The 24,542-nt window shown below is 35.6% G+C and overlaps 1 protein-coding gene across 1 annotated transcript; it reads right to left on the reverse strand.

Moving 5' to 3' along the window:
• Window positions 1-10,329: 10,329 nt before the first annotated feature.
• Window positions 10,330-23,202, reverse strand: LOC129279564 (oxalate:formate antiporter-like). Its single transcript, XM_054915666.2, has 11 exons — window positions 23,002-23,202; window positions 19,280-19,347; window positions 18,322-18,443; window positions 17,387-17,513; window positions 16,417-16,565; window positions 15,572-15,692; window positions 14,788-15,087; window positions 14,359-14,481; window positions 12,821-12,975; window positions 12,354-12,508; window positions 10,330-10,706 (listed from the first exon to the last, which is right to left on the reverse strand). The coding sequence occupies exons 1-11, from the start codon at window positions 23,087-23,089 to the stop codon at window positions 10,651-10,653; spliced, it is 1,464 nt and encodes a 487-aa protein (XP_054771641.2). The 5' UTR covers window positions 23,090-23,202; the 3' UTR covers window positions 10,330-10,650.
• Between the last annotated feature and the right edge of the window lie 1,340 nt (window positions 23,203-24,542).

Consider the following 24,542-nt stretch of genomic DNA (forward strand, 5'->3'; position numbering starts at 1 on the left):
GAAAAGCACTGGAAATGCCTGTACCATTGACATCTTTGGGGATGAGCAAACTTGGGTATCCCAGTTGAGACCGGGGGGCCACTTACATTGACGAGTGGATACCATGCACGAAAAAACACGTAAAAAGTATGTCTTTTTCAAGATAGGGCACGTTACATACGTAACATAATAAGGGTGTCAAAAACACTAAAATAATGAAAAATGGGTATCTATTTTCGCTAGGAAAGCTACGTGTTTAGGGTCGCATTTGCGAGGGTATAAAAAAATTAAGACAAATGTTTTATAAAGGATGTACTTTTTGCCCCAAGAGTCAACACTACGTGTTTAGAGTACGATTTGCGTGAGGTGTGGGAGGTGGGGCTGTACTAAACCCAAGGATGTAGGTAAAGGTAAAACCGACGTCCGTGACCGTACAATTGAATAACTGTTGTACTTGTTAAGGGGTGCAATTCAGGGAATACTTGCCAATAGTATCGTTTTGTTTCCAATACTTGTTAAGGGTAGGGTTTCACACGCCAATACTTGTTAAGGGGTGCATTTTCATAATATGGAAAATACGTGTTTAGGGTGCTTTTCGAGACCCCTTGGTCGGGCATGGTATCCACTCGTCAATGGAAGTGGCCCCCCCGGGACCCTTCGGCCTAGTCTGCTTAGCCCTGGGCAACTGTCAGGCCAGGCAAAGACTTTTTCATAAGCCAATTTCCATTCAGGCATTACGTAACATCTGCTGGTCATAAACCTCATTCTACTCTGGGCAATTTAAATCCGAATGTCAAATTCACATTTGGGTATGAATATGATGCACCCCCCTCTCTCTTAAGCACCAACCCAGCCTGGATTGCATAGTAATACATCGTCTACAGCTAAGAAAATCAATGAAGACACATTCAAACTCAATTTCATTTGCACAAGCTACATTCAATAATTTAATCAAAGCTGAATAAATTGCTATTAAGCCGATATAAATCATCACCACTGGAGTAAATTCAAGCGGCAGACGTATTGTTGGGGGGGGGGGGTGGGTGAACTATTATTCCACCCTTCCCCACTTGAACTTGAAAAGTATATGACTCGTGTATTTATGAGCATCACATTTATCTAGAAATATTGCAACATTTGTCTCAACTACACAGCTGTAACCTTGATATCACATGTAGTCATTAATAAATTCTATAGAAATCTTTTAAAAAAATCAAACATAAAAATGGTGTTGGAACAAATAGATATCTGGATTGTAAACACGAACAAACATGCAATCCATCATTAGGCATTCCAGACTTTTGCATTTACTTCGGGGAAACTCTCTTCAATGCACCAATTCCTTTGAAAACGCAAGGCAAATCACAATGGAGAGGCTTTTGTCGAAAGTTGGTGGACCGGGTCAGCAACGTTGTCTCATGACTCTGGACAACGACATATTTGCAATTGTTCGTCCGGTGAAAATCTTCGGATGATCTGCTGTCCCAGTCCACCGACTTTCGAAAAAAGCCTCTCAGCTCTACATTGTGATTTTAATTGCATTTTCAAAGGAATCGATGCGTTGTAGAGAGTTTCCCCCTAGTAAATTTATGCGAAAACTACCTATTGATAAAATTCTTAAACAATAAACCGTTATGTAGACACAACAGCCTGTAATCTGAAGTCAGGTTTAACTAAGAACATGGTCTAACCCTGTGCTAAAATTATGGGAAACCAAAAATGTCAAAAATTTGTTTACATTGTATGTTTTAATATGTTTAACTGTGTTCTTTCTTCACTTTTTAATGGTGAATGCAGCTACATCCTTCCCCGGGGGGGGGGGGGGGCACACTCAGTATATAATGCATAGTGGGTATGTGCCGCGGAGGGGACCCCCATTTTTACACTCAAATTTCCAGGCTATAGCTGCATGCACGTATGCCCGTTCCATAGGGATGAATACGCAATCACACTCAGGCGACCCGTTCCAAGGACCCCCGTTTTCACAAACATTTGTCGCTCCAAAGCCCGTTCCGAGGACCCTCCTTTTTACAATAAGCCCGCTCCAAGGCCCCCGTTTTTTGTCTCGCCCGCGGCACATACCCACTACTTTTTTGGTCGAGTGCCCCCCCCCCCCGGGCATCCTTCTCAAACAGTTATGAACAATTTGAGAGTCAAGAGGGCTAATTATACATTGAACCTCTACATCTAGATATTTATTGGCTACCCAGAGCTGCTAACCTGAACAAGTACATTTCAGTATTTTTAAAGTTGAAAATCAGTATTTGGTGAGGAAATCAGTATTAAAAAAAAAAAAAAACCATAGGACAACATATAAAACTGAAACATTACAAATTAATATTTTTGTTTGAATCCATCACTATTCTCATTTTTCAGTACTAAATACGGAAAATCTGTACTACTTGGCAACCTATAGTTAAACCACAACTTAAGACCAGAGTACAAATCAAACCAGACTTTAGAATACGGGCCAATGTGAACATATGCTAATTAAAGGCAAATGCTAGTTTTGGTAACAATATCAAAATGAGTTCGTACAGAATCCAATGAAATGACCACCAAAGTGTCTGTTTGTATAAATAAAACATATGTGCAAAAGGATTCTGGAAGAAATTGTGTAATTGCTGAGAAATCAGCAAATAAGCACAGGATTCGGGTAGAGCGTCGGGCCCGACATTCGAAGCAATAATTATACACTGTCCCACGTACGTGCGCTTATCTTAGTTGGGGATCTTCAGCCTGAACATTTTGCAGCGTAGATTTCAAGATTTCACAAAGTTCAGTTTATGTAACTGTACCAGATCTAGATCCTCGATGATATACTGACAATTAAGCCTTGTTTTACAGACTTTCTCATGAAATCAGTGTTTACTGCAACTACTGGAATTTCTCTTTAAGGTTATTTGAGATAAAATCCAGTGACGTGATAATTGTTTAGAATCTTGCCTGACATATCAACAACCCGTTGATATAATCTGAATTCCAAAGAACATGGCTTGTTAATTACATGAATATATAAAATAAGATAAGAAAAGGATGCTTTAATGATGGTAAGCTTGTTTAGAGGTGCATATAACTGGAAAATAAAAGAAATATGTATTCATGAGGTGTCCCTATTTATTTGGTAGTACATGTCATTGCATAATGTGCCTATGAATCATTTTCAACATGGCTATAGAGTATTAGATATTTGAGGTAGTAATGAAATATGAGTTTAATTGCTACAAAATTGTTTATTTCTTCATTTCTTACTTCCCTGAACACATTGTACAAGTTTGATTGAAGGGATGGTCCGGGCTGAAAATATTTATATCTTAATACATAGAGTAGAATTCACTGAGCAAAATGCTGAAAATTTCATCAAAATCGGATAACAAATAATAAAGTTATTGAACTTTAAAGTTAAGCAATATTTTGTGAAAACAGTCGCCATGAATATTCATTAGGTGGGCTGATGATGTCACATCTCCACTTTCAGTTTTCTTATGTCATTACATAAAATCATATTTTTTTCATTATTTCATACTTGTGTGAATAATATGTCTCCCTTAGTATAATGAAATAAGTTGCAGCAATAAATATCTAATGCACTAAATCAGTTGTCAATCCAATTTTTCTAGTTCTTGGAGGAAAAAATTTGAATAAACCTAATTTCATATAATAAAATACAAAAGAACAAGTGGAGATGTGACATCATCAGCCCACCTAATGAATATTCATGACGACTGTTTTCACAAAATATTGCTAAACTTTAAAATTCAATAACTTTGTTACTTGTTATCCGATTTTGATGAAATTTTTGGCATTTTGCTCAGTGAATTCTACTCTATTTATTAAGCTATACATACTTTCAGCCCGGACCATCCCTTTAATCCTATGTGTAAGATGGTGGATCGTGGAAAGGATTTTGAATTGATTTATAACATGATGGAAAGAATTATGATTTATCCTACCAAGAAACTTGTAGCAATACTTAGAAATGTATTGCAGCTTTGTTGATGCTGGTTACATATTCTACAAAAAAGCAAACTGAACAAAAATCAACAAATATTTAAGGAAAAATTAAACATCCAAGTACAAATATTTCTGTACAGAAAACTAACCACCAAATCTGAACATATATTTCATATATAAACATAAATATTTGTGCTTACAAATCAGTACAATATGTGGAACCATACAAAGTAACTATCACCCCATGCATAGAAAATAAGTTGATAAAGAAAATGAATGAATAACAAAGCAAATGTCAACTCACTTGATAAAGCAGACACATTTTTGTAACCAAACTATAGCATTTTAGCCTCATCTGAATACGGGAAAAAGGTCATATACAATATAAATTCACATTATGACATAGTGTCATCAAACAATCACATGAAATTGCAGCAAACAGAAAGTTTGTGACACACAATTTTGAAACAACAGTCAACAAGACAGAATTAGCCAAGCTTAACCCTAATTCTCCGGGGGGGGGGGGGGCCATAATGGCCCCCCCTCGACAATTTTCGCGATATATCTGCTGCGCAAAATTTTTTGACCTCGCCGCTCACTGACTTTTTACTTTTAAGTCTCGCGCAAATTTTGAGACCAAATTTGTGACGCGGTTACGACATTACGCAACATTATGTAAGTGCATGTCAGACCCAAAATTGCTCATAAACGTGATTCATGTACAAATCCAATGCAAATTGTGTATTTAGACAAAATTCATAAATGTATCATTATTTCTACTTTAACTGATTAAACTTAATTAATTTTGTCTGGAACGATTTCCATCGAAAAAACAATAAAAAAACAAAAAGTAAAAAAACAAAGAAATACATAAGAAATTAAAAAAACAATAAAATACATAAGAAATCGGTCTTGGTACCAGAATTTTTTTCATTCACAATTGTTAGGAATGCTATAAAAAATATTTTCACCAAAAAATAGCATTCTAGGAGCTTTATTTAGTGAATCAGAGCAAAAAGTATGATTTCATGAATAAATTAGCATAATTAATTCATATACAATAAAAATATATGAATTCAGTGAAATTTACCAATGCAACTGCGTAGATTACGTCATTCTCTACCATCATGCAAATTTTTGTTGCAGCTGAGATCTTAAGGGGGGCCATAATGCCCCCCCCCCCCCCCCCCCCCGGAATGACAAGAATCAAAATACCCCGGGAGATTTAGGGTTAACATGACTGTACTGACATGTACACGACACACTAAATACAATACTGATATATATCTAAGCAGCTCCTTGCATGCAAAGAAATACTTTTAATAAGTAGATTCTAAAAGCAAATATGACTAATTTTAGCCCCATGGATAGGAAAACAAGACATGTTTAATATTTGGTCCAAAAAATGCATTAAAATTTTGATAATAAAGGACAACAAAAATTTTCTAAATTGTAAAAGCCAATTGTGACTTTTTGAGCATTATTTCAATATAGCACAAATTCATATTCAGCTGTCTAGTAAAACTCATACATAATCTTTGTATCAAGTTTTGGTGATTCTTAATAATAATATCATTCATTCCTAAAGTTTGAAGTAATTGTCCAACAAGAAATGGTATATCATAAAAGATAAGTATAAAATATTTAACATAAAATCTGATATTCACTGGAGAAATTTAAGGCCTCTGGCAGGAATGAAAAAAAAAAAGTGAAGCATAGAATCATGAATAATAGGAAAAAATCTTTATGAATAATAGGATATGCAGGGACTCAAGTTTTATAATCATGAGGGGAGCAATAAAAAGCTCCCTAAAAGTTTTAAGGGGAGTGGTAAGGGATCATTGACTGACACGCTACATTCAGGTTAAGTGATGTCAGAATACAGATTATACATGGTTGTACAAACAATACAAATGTGTATGATGATGTTGCTTGATTTCTAGTTTTTCTGCATTTCTGCATTTATCATTTCATGTCACAAAGAAATCTATTTCGCTGAGGCAAGTGATAAATCGCTCTACCTGAAATGGATTAAGGCGAGCAGTAGCGAACGATCGCTCTCACTCCCTTTAAAACTGAGTCCCTGGATATGCAGTCACGTAAATTTGTAAAGTATGAAGGGTTTTTATTTAGAAAATATTTTTTACAAATAATTACAATGATAGGGGTAACATAAAAAATATAATATTTCACACATAATCAGCCCATGAAAAATAATGCATTGGTTAAAACATATTTATAAGAATGGAATGGGAAATTGGTACCAGGTATGAGATAAATTCACAATACGGAACCTTCACAAAATCTTCAAACAGGCTCTTGCAAATATACGGTAATGAACTAAAATAATTTCTCTGTGCAAATAATGTTCCAACATGTAAAATCTTTCGGAACATTCCAACCCCCAGGAATGTTGATAAAAAGTTATCAATAAGTGTGATAGAAAAATACCTGTGTTCTTAAAGAAAAGAAATTGAAACAGTCAAGAAATCAAATAACAGTAACGTATTATACCCATGAAAAGAGGGCTTACATTTTAAGTAAAAAAGAACATGAATTCAAATCTGTTTGTAAAATAGAACAAAATCTGTTTTAAAAAAAAATTGAAATCATCTCCCTATAAAAAATGATAGTGATGCACCATTAAACACATTTAACAAATTCTAATCCCCAAGAAATGATATAGAAAAAGGAATAAATATTTTTTAAAAAGAATAGAAATTACAAATAATTTCTCTGAGAAAAAAAAGTATCAGTGAAGCACCATTAAATAGAGCATGTACAGTTATGTTTTTAGTCACTTTGGTTAGTATTAAAAGCAGATCTGTTTCACAAAGATGTGTGACTAAAATTGTGATTAACTTCTCAGTTGCGAGCGATATATAACACATCATCACATTGATCAGATTGTTATCATGCTCAGAGGATGTGCACTACTGTATAGTTATCAATAAGGTTAAATGTTAAGAGTGCCCGCACTGATATTTACTACATGTATGTAAGCATGACTATATTAAACTCAACTCTTTGTAACACAGCTCCTAGTGCTAGTCTGCAGGCACAGACCCTTTGTTTTTTGCATTTAATCACATAGTGCATAATGCAGAGTCTGAAGTAGTGAGACTACATTCACTATGTACTGTGGCTGGCTCTGACACAGTCATAGGCCCGTATTCTGAAGTCAGGTTTAACTTAGACCACGGTCTAACTCTGTGCTAAAATTATGGGAAGCCAAAAATTCAAAACTTCTGTTTATATTGTATATCTCTTATGTTTACTATTTTGTTTTCTGTTGCTCTCATAATAAAGAAAAAACTTCAGTCATCATTCACAAACAGATATGAACAATTTGAATGTCAAATGAGTTGAGATGTGTACTGTTAGGGATTTGTGCCCCAATTGGCTCTCCACAGTTAAACCACAACTTTAAACCATGCAGGGTTTAATTTGAATCTGAGTTCAGAATACGGGCCATAGAGTTCTAATCTTACAATTTTTTGTGATGTACATGTAAAAGTGTGTGGAAATTCATCAAATTTTCTTTTGAAAATTGGCAAATTCTGAGGGGGTTTCACATTTTGAAAATGCTATCCTAAAATATCTTGCCCCATTTCAGGGGACACAATGAGGCTTTGAGACATATTTTGTCATGTGTTTAATATCCATGTTTTATCATAAAAAACAGTTGGAAACACATGTATTCCCAATAATTTTTTTTTCAACACAAACCACTTTTTGATTTTCCAATGAAACTGCCGGCATCACAGGTTGCCACCAAAGGCTAAAGTGGACGCATGTATTCTTTGTACTTCTTTAGAAATTGAAAGCTACTATATGAATTAATTTGCAGTTCGTTGTCCCTCCATCCTTTTTAACTCCATGATAATATCATTTGTGACTGAACACTGAAATCATACAGGATTGGAATGGAGAAATATGGAATACATGTAGGCCTATATGATCCCACTAAGAAAAAAATAAGGCATGGAATACACAATTTTACAGATTACATTCATAAACAAAATAACCACATGAAATATTTGTGCATATATTGTGGATGGTTGATGGTTATAATTTGCATAATCTAATTTCAATGAAATATATACATGTAGTTTTCGGAAAAGATAACCCACACAATATATGGTAATTGTGCTTTCATCTGTATGGGGCATATGGTGTGTAGACCATAAAGTACGATATACTGGTACATGAAGAAAATACACTGAATACCAAGAAAAGTACATGTTAATAATAAACTCTATAAATTGCACACAAGTATAGCAATGAATACGTCCTGTAAAATACATATTTCTTGTCATTAAACAAAGATATTGTAATGAGGTGCTAGTTTTAGCGAGTCTACTGTATTTGAAAGATAATGTTATCTCTCTTTGAATTTGAAGTAGATCCAAATCAATTGCACATTTTGTACATTCAGAGGCAGACATAGATATTGCACTGTGTACAATCAGCAGCGGAATTTCAAAAGCCCAAAACAGAAAGACAGCACTATTACACTAAATAAAAGCCCACAAAGAGACACTCATCACCGCATTAAATACACTAATCAAGCCCATAAGCACAAACAGACCACAATCGATAATAGCAATCAATAGCTATTGCATATCAATAAAATTCTGAATTACATAAATGTCTAGCATTTCACCAAAATATACAAATATCTAGATTTAATATATATCTGTCTGTAAACTCCATAATGGCAATATTTAGAAGGCATTCTAAATTCATTAGGCGGCTGTTTTACATATACAATCAAGCTCCTAGAAAGTGCAAAATATATATATCTTGAGAATCATCCATGAATATTTTGTGAATTTTCTTTGTCTCATATTAAGGTTACGTATCAATGATGTATTTTGATAAAAATATATATATCTCGACAATCATACATGAATATATTATGGTTTTTCTGTCTTTTATTAAGGGTTAGAGTATCAATAATATATTTTGTTAAATTATATATATCTCGAGAATCATACATGAATATCTTATGGTTTTTCTTTGTCTTTTAATAAGGGTTGGAGTATCAATAATATATTTTGATAAAAATAATTATATCTCGAGAATCATACATGTACATGAATATCATATGGTTTTTCTTTGTCTTTTATTAAGGGTTAGAGTATCAATAATATATTTTGATAAAAATAATTATATCTCGAGAATCATATATGAATATCATATGGTTTACTTTGCCTCTTATTAAGGGTTAGAGTATCAATAATATATTTTGATAACAAATATTTACTTGAACTACCACCTCTGTTTGAATAATAATTTCCAAATGCTGTATCATAACCTAACACAATGTTGATTGGAGGAGTGGGGGAGGATGGGGAGGGGGCGGGGGAAGTAACCTGGGAGACAGGACTTTTCAAAGAACCGTCTCCCTGGGCCCCATCTTACAAAGAGTTACGATTGATCCGATCAATCACAACTATGGACGGCCAGCAACGTCAACATCTATTATGCATGTTTGTTCAAAATGTTTTCCGACTATCATGTATATTCAGACATTCATTGTTTTCTTGAAAATGCCCTGCGCTTCTCTTCGAATACAAAGGACATTGTGCAAATTTTTTGTTGAAAAAATTATGACATTGATGGATAGAGTTACGATTGATCGGATCAATCGTAACTCTTTGTAAGACGGGGCCCTGGTGTAACATAAAGAGATACAATCAATGTACAATTGATTCTAACTTTTTGTACGTGGTTCTATACCATAGCTTTAAAGGAGAATGAAACCCTTGAAACCAGCTGAATCCATATCAAAGAGAAAAATCAAAGAAACATATTGTTGAAAGTTTGAGTAAGATTGAATGAATAATAAGAAAGTTATGAGCATTTGAATATTGAGATCACTAATGGCATGTAGTTCCTCCCATTGGCAATGCGACCAAGATATGTGATGTCACACACGTACAACTCCCTCATTACTTTAGTACTTATTTCACTTATATTCTCACTTTTATAGAGTCTATCACAAGGTGATGTGTTCTCTTTATGAGAGGACAAATAGGACAGAGGTTTCACAACATTATATCATTGATGAATCGTTTGTCATATGATTAGAATGAGCAAAAAGAGATGTTTTGGGGTATATTTTCAGTGTCCAAAAGGGGAGAGTTGTTCATCTGTGACATCATAGATCTTGGTCGCATTGCCAATAGGAGGATCTCCATAGCATTAGTGATCTCGACATTCAAATGCTCATAACTCTTCTATTGCTAGTCCTATTTTACTCAAACTTTTGTTGATCTTATTCTTTGATTTGTCTGCTTTCACAATAGCTAACTTGCTCCAAGAGTTTCATTCTCCTTTAAAGTTGCAATTAATTGTATTTTGATTGTACATTGTATCTTTTGATTTATTGAAAAGAACGTTGAGCAATCGACAGAGTGGATTTGGGGCGATATAACAAGGCTCAGATCAGATATCAATGAGAGTTGAAAAAATATGATGTGAACACAAATCACTCAGTGTTAACCAATTGTGTGATTAAAATTATGAGTAACTTACATACAGCTGTATGAAAAACCACAATGATCTGTCTGAATGCTAACCCAAGCTGAAGATATGATTATATTCACCACAACACGGCGAGGTGAATATTTATGAGGGACAATATATCGCCTTATCATGGTGATCGAATACCCACATATGCAGTATGGTGCAGCGGAAACTGAAGGTTTCTCATATATGATTTCCTTCTTGGTTCTTCACGCGGAAGAAAAATGTGAGGACGAGGCCTGTATGAAAATATAAAAATTGAGAGAGAGAAAAAAAACCAAGTGCTTTAGACCACACCATTGCATTTCCCTGCCAGGCAAACATGACAGATTATCAATAGATTACTAACTAACTGAATAAATGACTTACTGTAATTAAGAAAAAAATAAATGAAGGACAAATGAATTAATAAAAAATAACAATTAATAATAATACTCATATATAATAATAATAATAATATAGGGTATTTATATTGCGCACATATCCACCTTGTTAGGTGCTCAAGGCGCTCCTATATTACCCGGCTAAGCTAGGCGTTCATAGCGCACACAGCTTTTTAAGGAATTACTTCCTACCGGTACCCATTTACCTCACCTGGGTTGAGTGCAGCACACTGTGGATCAGTTTCTTGCTGAAGGAAATTACGCCATGGCTGGGATTCGAACCCACGACCCTCTGTTTCAAAGTCCGAAGACTAATCCACTGGGCCACAACGCTCCACATATACATTATATAATGTATAATGAAATATTATAAAGAATTTTACCATTAATTGAAAAGCCAGTTTCACACACTCATAGAGATTAAAACTTAGTAAGACCTGCGCCCCGGAACACAAAGGTTAGCGATTAATCGCTAATTTGAAAGAGCAATTCTGACTGGTTCTTGGCCAAACTTCTGAGCAAAATGAGCAGGCAACAATGATTTCAATAGGCCATTTCATTTAGCGATTAATCGCTAACCTTTGTGTGATGGGGCCCAGGGGATACTGTAGTGATTAAATGGGGTTTGTAACCAATTCTCGCTACCCCAAATAGGAACAAAAATCTCATAATGCGCGAGACGAGATAATTTTCACTCCGTCGGGTCGTCATCACCACTTCCGGTTTAGAGTCATGCTCGCGCGAGGTTCGCGATACTGAGTTTTCCACCACGCTGAAATCGATACCAATCAGCGTAATATGTACAGAGTATAATACTTTTTATTACATTTGGTCAGTTTTGATTCCATTTGAATTATAAATAAAAATAAAAAATATATTTCACGTGAGAATAATTGTTATTCATGTTTTAATTTGGTTATAAAAAAATCAAACAAATAATGAATATCTTAAAATTTTGCATTTAGCGACCGACCTGACATCACGATCGTATTCAACTAGACACTAAATATATTCAGCATTCATTTCGTTCAATTTTTCGTCGACCACAAAATGGATAAAAATCAGTTTCGGAACTTAAAAAAATCTTAACTGACAGATGAATACCGTGCAATGGAAAGCGTCAGGCAGAATTAGTGACTTTAGCAGAAAAGGCTGTAAAACTGTTAGTGAAAGAGAGGGTTGTGATCACGAACTTTCCGAGCGAAAGCTACGTTGTGTTGTTGTGCATGACGGCACTGTTGATCTAAATGGCAAAACAGTGCGTTGGACTTCCGAACAGTAAGTTGTAATACCGAAAAAGCTATCCCATAATGCAATGCACGTTACAGGGATTTTCCCGGATCTCGGCGAAATCGCTATTTGGGGTAGCGAGAATTGAAAGAGAAACACTGTGATTAATCCATGGTGTTTGGTCGATCGATCTCTCAGGATTTAACACAAAAGATATGATGTCATTATACGTACGGGTGAAGTCTGCACACATGTATTCAAATAGTGACTCACCGATGATGGAGAATCCCGCCATGATCATGAACATTCCAAACCAAGCCAGATGATCATGAAGGGTCGTAGCTAGCATAGCTCCTATCGCCGATGAGAGAGCCACTGATGTAAACACGATCCCATAGTTGGGTCCTACGTACTTGGATCCAAACGCCCTACGGAGGTAAAATAATATCCAACAAGGAATCAAGACTGTACTTGAATGACTTTTGGTGGGGAAGGGTGAAACCAAAGTAAAAACTTGTAACTTTGATGCTTTTAACAAGTGGGTATTTAGCAATTGTTCTGAATCATATTTATGGACTTTGACCTCTGACCTGGGAGCGTTTCATGAAAGGATTGTTTTATCGGACAGTTACCATGGTAACAGTGAGTGGTTCTCAGCCAATCATTCTCAAGGAAAGTTGTCAGATCTGACAACTTGTCGGATGAAAATGTTGATGAAGTACCCCCTGATGTGACATTACCTTGCAGTGGCAGTCGGAAAGAGGACAAAGTTTCCAGAGAAGGTGAAAAAGATCCCGCAGATCCAGATAAAGAACGTGGCCTTGCCCCCGTACTGTGCAGCAATGAGAGTGAGGATGAAGATAGCGTTTGATCCAGTCAGTAAGACCATCGCCAACTATGGATAACAGGAAAAAGAGTTATTCCAACATCACTTGAGATTTTACAAACAAGTGACTCAGGACACAGTAAGAATAAAGTTGTCAACTTTGCCTCTAAGTCCCTGTTCTCACTACAGTCCTAATACTAGTTTAGTGGAAACCACTTCAGTGGAAACTAGTTTAATGTTTAAATCGCTGTCTTGGAAGTGATCTTCCAAACCAGTTTGGAAAACCACTTTGCGATGTGACCGCTTCTGCCTAATTATTTTTAAAACTACTTTAAGTGTGGGTGAGGACACAAGCGTTCTTTAGAAAGTGATCTTCACACGTTTGCCGCGCTACTCCACACACTGTGTGTAGAAACATGTCACCCCACAGAGAATGTTCCCATAGCAACAAGACCACTTTATGTGAGATGGTTTTGAAAACCACTTTCCTGAATTGTTTTCCACTGAACTCATTTTTAGGATTGTAATGAGAACGAGGTCTAGCTCCATGTATTTCAGGCATATACTTGGTAGCATTGATATCTAGACCCAATTGAGAATAATAATAATAGTCAGTTCTTGTATAGCGCATAACACATTATAAATAACGTCTCTATGCGCTTCCAAAGGACTTGGATATTATTACCCAGGCTTTAGCCCCGTAGCCTTTTACAGCGCTGTGGCATTTCAAGGAATAAATTCCTGCCAGGTACCCGTTCACCTCACCTGGGTTGAGTGCAGCACAATGTGGATAAATTTTATGCTGAAGGAAACTACGCCATGGCTGGGATTTGAACCCACGACCCTCTGTTTCAAAGTCCAGAGACTAATCCACTGGGCCACAATGCTCCATCAATAAACTTTATAAACATCTGAAATCAAGCCAGGCAAAAATTTTGTTTTAGATTTTCTAGGGCTACTTTTCCTCATTACCACCTAAATCTACAACTTTGGATAAGATCTAAGGTTGCAATGAATGGGGATTTCTAGTGCTCCCTTTTCAGTTCCCAGTGGTCTTTTGAGCATTTCAGGGGCTAAATCGCTCCCAGCCCCCGTGCATTTTCTACCCTCAATTAAACCATGGGATATACTACTGTCCTAATTGCCGAATCATTACTTGAACACCTCATTGTAAATTAATAGTTATTCCATCCCTCATTTGAGATATAAAGGCAAAATTGAAATATAACCGTAATGATTACGATTATAAGTGGCTACGATTCTTAGCTAATCTGGATATTACTCCGAACTAAAAGCATGGAGAAAAGCTATATTATGTCATTATTCTAAGTTATTCTGAACCTCAAAAGAGATCATTTTATGTGTTTATGATATGGGAAGGTATCCAAAATAAAGTTTCTCCCAAATTTGGATCGCATACCAGTAGTTTAAAGGTGTGTGGTGGTGCCTTACCTTGTAGGAATACCTGTCTGCCAAACAGCCCCAGAACAGCCTCCCTCCAGCATTAAAGATGGCTGCAAAGGATCCCACCAGAGCAAGGAAATGGTCATCTGGGATAAACATCTGACCGTATGCCTGGATGAAGAATAGTTTTATGTTGAGGTCAATAGTCTACTACTACCTCATACCTATCAGTGATATAGTAATACTATTTACCTGATGACAAATTTCAATTTCAGAACAACACTACAGTAACTATTTCTTCTAATGTTGTTGGTGTTGTGGTACTGTATTCCAACAGAGCAAGGAAATGGTCATCAGGGATAAAGAAGAATATCTTTATGTATTTCCATTCCCAATAATTACATGTACTACGAACCCCTTACCCTTCAAAAAAACATACTGAAGTATTTTCCATTCAAAACAAACTACTGTTCATACCTTGTACAGACTTGAAATGAACATGATGCCTTGACCGTTGACAAGGAAGGTTGCCCATAGCAACCAGAAGGCGGTAGTCCGAACCATCACCTTGGGAGGGAGGTCAAGCCCAGAGGCCTTGGAGTCCCCGCCATTCTCCAGGGGGAAAGGAATACCAAAAGGGAGTCGTTTGGAGTGGCCATCTTCGTCCCCTTCCTCTGTGGGACCATCGGGATCAGAGGCATCCATGTGGGTTGTCTTCTTGGCCTGGGTCTGGGCGTCCAAGAGACCACTCTCGTCGTTGTACAGAGAGTTGTTGACCTGTGGGTCACCAAGGCATTTCTTTGTTTTGTTTTATTAATTTCATCATGCAAAATTGCAAAATAATACTCACATTGACAAAAAAAAAAAAGAGTATTATATTTGCATATATAAAAATTTATAATCCAAACAAAACACAAACAAAACATGCTTCAAACGCAGAGTTATTTGGATAAAATATTAGATCCTTAAGTCCTTGAAGTAAAACATGGCTTAACATAAAGCTTCTTTTTTAAAACAGAAACAAAAACTAATTAAAAAACTATAAAGCTTAAAAGAATTAAAAATATGCCCAAATAGAAATAGTAGGCCCATAGTCTCAAGATTACCAAAGAAAATAGATTATACTATTGCCTAAAAAAAGAAGCAGTCACTATTTGTTTAATAATATTTTAGCAGGGCAATATTAAAAACTATTGCCCTGCTCAAATCATGCCATTTTTCTAAGTAATGTCAGTATCCTGCAAACTAAACTCTGACATACCCCATTTTCTGGTGGATCTTTCAACAAAATAACACCCACAATCTGAATGGCCAAGTAGATTCCTCCTTGAAGAACATAAGACATAGGGACTTTATCCAATATGGAGTCTTGATCGTAATATCTGGACAGGAAAAAGCAAAACTAATTAGATCATCATCGTGCATCCATGGACTTGGACCAAGTTCAAAGTTGTTACCTGTCCCACTTGTCATCTATATACACCCGATAAAAAATCAAAGGACCATGTGGTAAAGAGAGAAAAGATGTATATTGCTGAGCATGCAAAGATAGATTTTCATCTCAGCAATGTCCTGTCTATCTTCAAATCCATTTTTGATGCTTCCTACTAATTTGATAATTGTGTGCTCGTCAAAATATTATTTCTAGATAGAGGGTGCAATATGCCTATTGTTATTATACATGTAAATATAATTTTACTCAATTAATCTTTCGGGCATTTGTGGTCTATTGGTTTTTTAACTCCTGTCTTTCGAACATCAGGCCAACCATGGCATGTTTTCCTTCAGCAAGAAATTAATTTGCATTCTGTTGCATTTGACCCAGGTGAGGTGAATAGATAACCAGTACGAATACCTGTACTTCTGTGAAAGCACCAAGCACGACCAAGCACGACCGATGAAGTGGTAGCTTGAGCAAAAGCTGGCATAATAATAACTGCATTTGTATCTTCTGACAGAAAAGCTCTGTATTCGTACAGCTTCATGTATTATCATAATTAATATAAAATACATGTAAGGCTCATGCTTAGGCTTACAATTAATGTTATTGCTACATAATCAAAAATATGGAAGAAACTACGTGAAAGTTCTCATGCTCAGACTTACTTGGCTGTGTGGTCTTGCGAATCTGTCACATTCGGGTCCAGATTGTGGGGGTTGAGGTACCCCGTCTGGATCTGGTTGAAGATGAATGCCCCACCCCCAAAACCAGCAACCACAAGACCGTTCACAAGCCCCTTCTTCTCTGGCAGCCACTACAGGAAGAAAAAAATTTAATGGAAAATAAATCCTATTTTTTGAAATCACTAATCTTAAAAGAATCCAACGAAACTGACTACTTAATACATGTATTTGTGTATACGATTAGATAAGATGATTCTGTTGGAATGAGTTATTTTTTTACTCAGTAATAAATAAGCAAAACAATTGAAGATTTACACAGGTCTCTCCTCAAAGATATAGAGAAAATAATGCACAGGTGTAAGTGTGTGAAAGTTGATGCAGACTACAGTGTACATAAATTTATTATCATTTTTTTTTAACAATCATTTATTTAGGGTGCCCTTTCAATAATGTACATGTACTGGTATCATTAGACAATTGGGGTCCTATGCATATTAAACAGCATAACAAATATATAAACAGCCTTAATCTTCATATTCCATCACAGACAAAATATGAAGAAATAGTAAAAAAGAAATGAATTTAAACAAAAATACAAAAATGATTTGTTGAAAGTCATTGGTTCATAAGACACACCCTTAGGGGGCATTTCATGAAGAGTTTTGTCAGTGATTTCCACCAACAAATTTGCTTTTGTCCAATCAGATGCAAGGAATTCCAGTAGCTTGTAACAACTGTCATTCAAAATCACTGTCAAAGCTCTCCATGAAACACTCCCCTGGGGCATGTTGCAGAAAGAGTTGTGTTTAAACACAGGTAAAAATAACAAATAACTCTATTGCAAGTCTCAAATGCATGCTTCTGATTGGTTCGAAAGCAAGTTGCGTTTGACTTTAAGAGTTGGGTTTGATTGCAACTCTTTCTGAAACGGGCCCCTCACCCTTTTTCTTACCTTCATTGCACAGACAAGTGGAGGCACATAGGCTATGCCTACTCCAAGACCAAAGATGAGGCCGTAGGTTAGGAGAAGCAAAAAGAAAGATACTCGGATGGACAGGGCAGACAACATCATACCCATGCTGCAAGGGAAAAGGAGGGGAAGGTGAATGAGACAATGTCTGCCCTGTTGGAAATTTGAAAGATACCAAGAATACATACACCTAGCAGGTAGTTACTTTGATTTCACCCATATGAAATTCATCAGGTATTCATATCCACTGTACACATTGTCAAAACTTATTTAAGTGCTAAATACTATTGCCTTGGCTTCCCAGCCGCAATCTTAATGCACAAGCATTTCATGGAATTAGCTGCCAATTACCCAAACCTATGTCTCATGGAGCACAAGATGTAAATGAAATTGCAAGTAGGCATAACTTGCAAATAAGTATTATTAGCAAATAAACATTCACTAACAGTTTTATTTAATTGCTAGGGGATATAAACAAAATAAAAAGATGTGAATAATTATGTAACATTAACATATAAAGTTCAAGTTGAATCTCCAAATTAAACAATATATTTGGAAATAGTCCTCAAAGGCACATCTTGAAATGATTCATTTCAAGAACAAAATAATGCTTTAGACGATCCATGGTACATGTAATTGAAACATCTTTTAGGTTGTTTTAATAAAGGCAGAATGCTTCATGAGGAGCATAAACCTAAATGCAAAATCCAAATTTAAAATGAATCTCGACAAATAAGCACTGTCAATAGTAAAATATAGAACAAAAATTTGGTACAGATTATGAATGTACATGTACCGAATCCTTTTCCCCAATCCCAATGAAAAGATTTCTTTTTATTGAGTACTTTTTTATATGCACCACTTAGAATCTTGACATCTTTTCATAGACCATGGCTGATTGGTCAACTCGCACTCACCTGACCAGCAAGCAGCCGATCAGAGTTGTAATTCTAGGGCCTAGTCTGGCTTCAATATAACCCCCAATAAACATGGAGGAGCCCTGGCCAAACAGCATCAAGGCAAAGACGAATGAGGATTCCTGTAATTAAGAACATAATAATAATAATATGCAACATTAATATAGCGCTAATACAAATGTTTCTATTAAGTGCTACATACTATTACCCCGGCTTGAGCATGGCTATCCTGATCGGACACTCAGAGCATTCAAGGAATTCCTTCCTACCAGGTACCCATTTACTACACCTGGGTGGAGAGTGGCAAATGTCGATAAATACCTTGCCAAAGGACGCGAATGCTGCGGTGGGCTTTGAACCCCGAACCTTGTGGTTCAATGTCCGGAGACTTATCCACTGAGCCACAGCACCTCACAGCACATGTCTATTCAATTAATTTATTTCATTCATATTAAGAAAATATATTATAGGACTAATACATGAACATTCAAATAAGCATGATTACTTAGCACTAATATAACACATACACACGAATGAAACATTACTGTATCTAAATTTATTGTGGATTGGGACAGGTATAGAGGAAAAAGTTTAATGTGTTAGCTGCCCCTGAGAAATTAAGGATGAACATAAATAAACACATGGACATACTACAAGCCTGAGATTTAAGTTTGTACATGTCAAATCACGTTCATGTGATAATCATAAATGGCACACGATACTTCACAGTGAGCAAAGCTGTGCAAAATGAAGAAAAACATGCAATTTTCTTGCCATTTTAATGTAATAATTCCTTGAATGCACTGAGCTCTGAAAGGCAGCTTGAGCTATTAAAAGCCGGGGCAATATCACAATGTGCCTTGGAATAGATTATTTCTAGATAGATGGTGCTACATAAATGCCTATATTGTTATCAAATATTTGTGAAACACCCCCCCCCCCCCCTCCAACTTTTTACCTGATAAGATAGAGTTGAAGGATAACTGTACTTCCTAATGTATGATGTCATATAAGGTGCCATGTTTCCTGGGAAGGAAAAAAAACAACAACATAATTTTATTCGCAAGATGGAAGAATCTATAGGCTAAATTCAAATTAGATGCATGTAGCTGAAATTTGTCTTTTCGGAGGAGTTTGTAAACATCTCAATGCCTACTTGTTCACTGCAGCTGCAACCACCCTGCCTTTGGGGAATCTACATGTAGATCTATGCAGTATAACACTTATTTAAAAAAATCATTAAAATACCACTTTTGTAATAACCAAAAATACTAATTTCCATATTGTTGCGATTTATTTTTCATTAGTAACTTGGGGATCTTTTTTTTTGTATTCACCAGAGCGCTCAAAAGCTTGAATTTTGAGCATATTTTTGTGTACAATTGATGGAAAGTAAAATTGCAAGAAAATTGTAAGTTTTCAATCTATTTCTAATTTAGAAAAAAATAAGATTTTGATTTAAGTTATTAAGAGCCAGCCCAAGTTAGGGATAGGCCCACACATTCAATGAACAAGGTTATGATATAACCTTGCTCTCTGTTACTATTCCCTATGTGGTGAAATAAGGTTGGCAATGTTTGGCTGATTTTCTCTGGTTCTCGGGGACAAATGCTTGGGTTTTTTACACTGTCAGTTTCCATTGCAGCTGTTCATCATATAACTTGGCTCTTATATGTAAGTACCTTAAATTCTTTCAATCATTAAAAACAGAGATTGAAAAATGAACTTTTATTTTGCAATTTTATTTTCCACCAATAGAGGGCGTACACAAAAATATGCTCAAAATTTAAGTAATTGAGCGCTCTGGTGAATACAAACATGATTCCCAGGTTACTAATAAAAAAATAAATTGCAACCGTATGGAAATCAGTATTTTTGGTCACAAAATTGATATTGTAATGATTTTTTTTAAGTGTGTGCTGTGTACTGCATTGGCATAGGATATACCATACATGTACTAATCAACATGTAGATTCCCCACAGGCAAGGTGGTTACAGTGAACAAGTTGGCTAGGCACCCATGGGTGGTCACATACCTACATAAAGTAAGCTCCATAAATAAATTCTACAATCAGTAATAAATACAAAATTATTTGATCTCCATTTATTGAAATATATGATTTTAGGCAAGACTTCCATATGTCCCCTCCGCTATTGAAAAAAAAATATGGAGGTTTATCAAGAATTATCTAACATATATCTAAGAGATTTAAGAAGGAAAAGTTGGATACATACCATGGCTTTATTCCGTCAAAATTTCGAGTGTGTAATTCCCAATGGCATCGGTTTATTTAGTCAGAAAAATAAATGCCCAATACTCGTGGAGAGTAGACTAGTCGTAATATCGGTTGATTTTTACTCACTTTCCTATGGTCCTGTAGTGACTTGACTATATCTATATCTACATCTATATATTCTTTCCTTGTATATATTTTCATTTATATTTCAACATTCTGTATATGTATATAAATTCTTTCTTTTATTTCCAATTTCATATATTCTCACTTGTTCACGCCATGTGTATGTACTACAATACTGCACATTCACAGAGCAAGCCAACTCATTTTCTGTCCAAATCTACTTGGCAAACACATTCTTATATTGAGAAACAACCTTTCTTTTGTTCCTAGACTTGGAGCAAACATCCTTTCATTGTTCCTTGTTTATTGCAATGAACTTGCAGGTATACAACATCACTACAGAGATGCTTGCATGTTTGCTTTTCTCACAGTCTGCTTCTCTCCTCTTTGTTCTTCTCAACTGTGTTTTGCCCCTTTTTGGCGCTTATTTCTTTGTCTCATCTTTTCTGATGTTGGTAAAAACAACTTGTTTTCTCTACCACATCATCACTCTACTCTCTGCCTTCGTCCTGTCCACTCATGCTGACCATCTCATCCAGCTGCTAGTGAGGATTGAATCAAATCTTGTGGAGGATCAACTTATACTTAATTATTTCTCTGCATTTTCCAATCTTATTCCTTACCGTCACTTCCACTCATTCGAAGTCTATATTCTCTGCATATTTAATGAGCTCATTACTTCGCGAGACATTTTGTGACATCTGTCCCTTTATCTACTGTATTTGAAATTGTGAAGTGTATATATTTCTATTCACGGATTTGTGCAATTTATCTGAGCGGCTGGACCCCATTCTATCTTCTGGCGAGCAAGAATTAAGGTAGGACCTAACTTTTATATAAATATTAGGAGATCGGCTTTGCCAATTTCCTAAAGTCCTATACATTTTGATTATATGTCATTTCACTACATCGACAACAGATAGCCCGTAACGCGGAGCTCAGCGATCGTCGTGGATCCTGTTTTTCTCTCTTTTTTTTCCTTATTCTTTTTTCCCTTCCTTACCCTTTGCTAATTATCCGAGTTCTTTAATTGGGTGATTTGTCAGGGGGGACAGAAAGGAGTTAAGAATGAAGAGAGAAGTTTTGTTGTTTATTTGTTGGTTTGTTTTGTTTTCAAGTTTTTTTTTTTTTTTTTTTTTTTTTTTGCACTTTCATCCCATACTTTAGTTTTCGGTGTCCCGAAACCTGAAGTTTTATCAGGCCACAAATCCAGTTTACTTTTGTTTTCTCTATTGCAGCTTACTGTAGCAGAAGAAAATAAAACGTGCTGCAAGAAACAGAATGCATACAAAAAAAGAAAAAAAGGAAAATTATTATTTTAAAAGGACAAAAATACAATATGTCTATATTAGAAGAAAAGAAAAGAAGAAGAAGAAAAGAGAAAAAATGCAGGAAAAAATGAAACAAGAAAAGAAAAAAAGAGAACAAAAGAAAAGAAACGAAAAAAAAAGAAATAAAAAGAAAAAAGAGAAAAGAAAAGAAAAAGACTAGGAAAAAAGAGAAAAAAATAAATAAATAAAATAAGAGGAAAAAAGGAAAAGAGAAAGAAAAATAACAAGAAAAGAAAAGAAAACAGAAGAAAAGAAAAATAACAAGAAAAGAAAAGAAAACAGAAGAAAAGAAAAGAAAAATAACAAGAATAACAAGCTGTTGAAAATGAACAAAAGCTGTGGCAAAAATAGTCAATCCTGACTGGTTGCCAACCAAGGAAAGAAGAAGATAACCGTTATGAAACCTTTTAACACATTTTAACATTTGGCTTTCAACAATTCCTGCTAGCTCAGTGAGTAAGGCGAGAGACTGGAGATTCATCGTTCTGCAAGTGCAACGAGAGGTTCGAATCCAACTCCAAGTTCCAACCAGAAGGAGAAAAAAAAGAAGAAAAAGAGAACGAAAGGGGCCGGGTTTTGGAGAAGTATTTTTTAAAATTAGTGGAGGGGACATAAGGAAGTCTTTCCTGATTTTAATTTAGGACCTATGAAAAGTCGTCATTCTGAAAAGGTTCAGCCAAGTGATAAAGACTTAGTTATAAATATTTTTCCGATAGTCGATATCAAACGATGTCGCAGACTTGGTCTTGGAAGACAATTTGTGAAACGGAAAGTGCCGATTTGTCGCCAATCTTCCTATCTCGGAAGAATGGTCCTAGCCTAGGAAGTTCTTACGTATCGCTCATCTCGTCATGAAAAAGGCCCCAGAGCAGAGAGCGCGTTGCGTTGCTTTGGACTTTGTTATTTTAAACTTTGAGTTTGAGACAACAAAAAAGCGAACGACTGGGACTGAAGACAAAGTCTGCTCATTAAAAAAAAAACCAACTCACCATAGCTGTAAATCGTTCCAAGCGTCAAATGGACCAAAACTCCACCCGTCACAGCAAGCCAGCCTCTCCACTTTCCGGAAGGGCTCATAATTCTATATTGTTGTCTAGGTCTACTAGTAGAATATATTCAATTAACACAAGACCGTTCCATACGGTAAATTTTTCTGCACTAGCTGGAGTGTATTTACATTTTTAGTCTGCTGCAACGAACGTAGAGGGCAGCAACACTTTTGTCAGAGTATAACGCGACAGTGCTTCTGTATTTTTAGCCAATTGAAATAAAACAGATACAATAAACATTTTGTAACAACTTCGCCACCCAAATTAACATTTTAACCCTAGCCTAGGTAAGCACAACCTTTAACCCTGCCTTTAACTTTTTGTGCCAGCTGGAACTGAGGACTTTAACTGAATATAAGCAAATCAAAGTTTATTTCAGACATCTCCGGCCGTTTATTATAATATTTCACTAAGTTTTTATAGTTTAAAGTGGGTTTGCATTTCATTTTTCGTTTTGGGGCAGAAATTTCTGCATCTTATTCATAAATCAATAACAAATTCATGACAATAATATGAATGAATACATTTTTTGTGTATGTGATAATCGAAAAGATAAATATACTGTGTAAGACTAAAAACTAAATTATAAATAAATCATGTAAAATAGTAAGTTGGGTAAAATAGTAGGGGCCATAATAATAAGCATGCAGGAAACTGCTTGAAACAACAGAAGCTAGGAGGGAGGTGGACATGGGAATCGGAATGAAAAATATTTGTATATTGATAATGTCACGAACTTGAAATAGAAAGTATTGAAATTTAGGATCTTGATGGGGAGAGATAAAATAAAGTAATTAGGGCAAAAAACAGTACGTGCAAGTGAGTGCAAGTGCAGGTTTTACATTTTTGTATACAGAAATGACAGACTGTTTAATATTATTTGGCAAGACATTCCAAATATCTGGACCATGGTGGCGTATTGTCTATGAGTGAGCAACATTCTGGGGTTGGTTAGGTGGATATCCGTTGAATGGCGCGTTGGATAAGTATAAATATCTTTGTTGTAGACGAAAAGATTGCGAAATTGAATAGGAATAGTATTACTTGAAAATGTATACATAAATGTGGCTGTTTTGGTATGTGTCAATACATGAACCTCAATTTTCATTGTCTTTATTGTGAAATACTGGATCAGTGTGTGCAAAAAACGGAATGCATTCAGATGCGGAGTGCTTTTTTAAAGACGGAATATCGTTTCTAATACCCCCGTCATGCCCGTACTATATTGCAGTAAAAGTGGGATAAGATGAACGAATTATAAAGCATAAACAATGATTTTTTTTAGATATTATATTTCAATATCTATAAGATCCATATCCCTCTGGATGATAACATACATTACGAATGTGACTGTCCCAAGTTAAATTTGAATCAATCAAAAGATCTAGAAATTTGGTTTCTGGTTTTTCAGTGATGGGTATATCGTCAATAAAGATGTTGTAAAGAAAAGTGTGCTCAGTTTGAATGTGTTTAAAGTCACC

The sequence above is a fragment of the Lytechinus pictus genome, chromosome 16 (assembly GCF_037042905.1).
Source record: "Lytechinus pictus isolate F3 Inbred chromosome 16, Lp3.0, whole genome shotgun sequence".
Lineage (NCBI taxonomy): Eukaryota > Metazoa > Echinodermata > Echinoidea > Temnopleuroida > Toxopneustidae > Lytechinus > Lytechinus pictus.

Coding starts and splice junctions, on each gene's coding strand:
- LOC129279564 (XM_054915666.2), bottom strand. CDS start 23,089: ATGAGCCCTTCCGGAAAGTGGAGAGGCTGGCTTGCTGTGACGGGTGGA. Junction 19,348..23,001: donor TGGAACGATTTACAGCTATG/GTGAGTTGGTTT, acceptor TTTCCTTCCCAG/GAAACATGGCACCTTATATG. Junction 18,444..19,279: donor CTTCAACTCTATCTTATCAG/GTAAAAAGTTGG, acceptor TCTTAATTACAG/GAATCCTCATTCGTCTTTGC.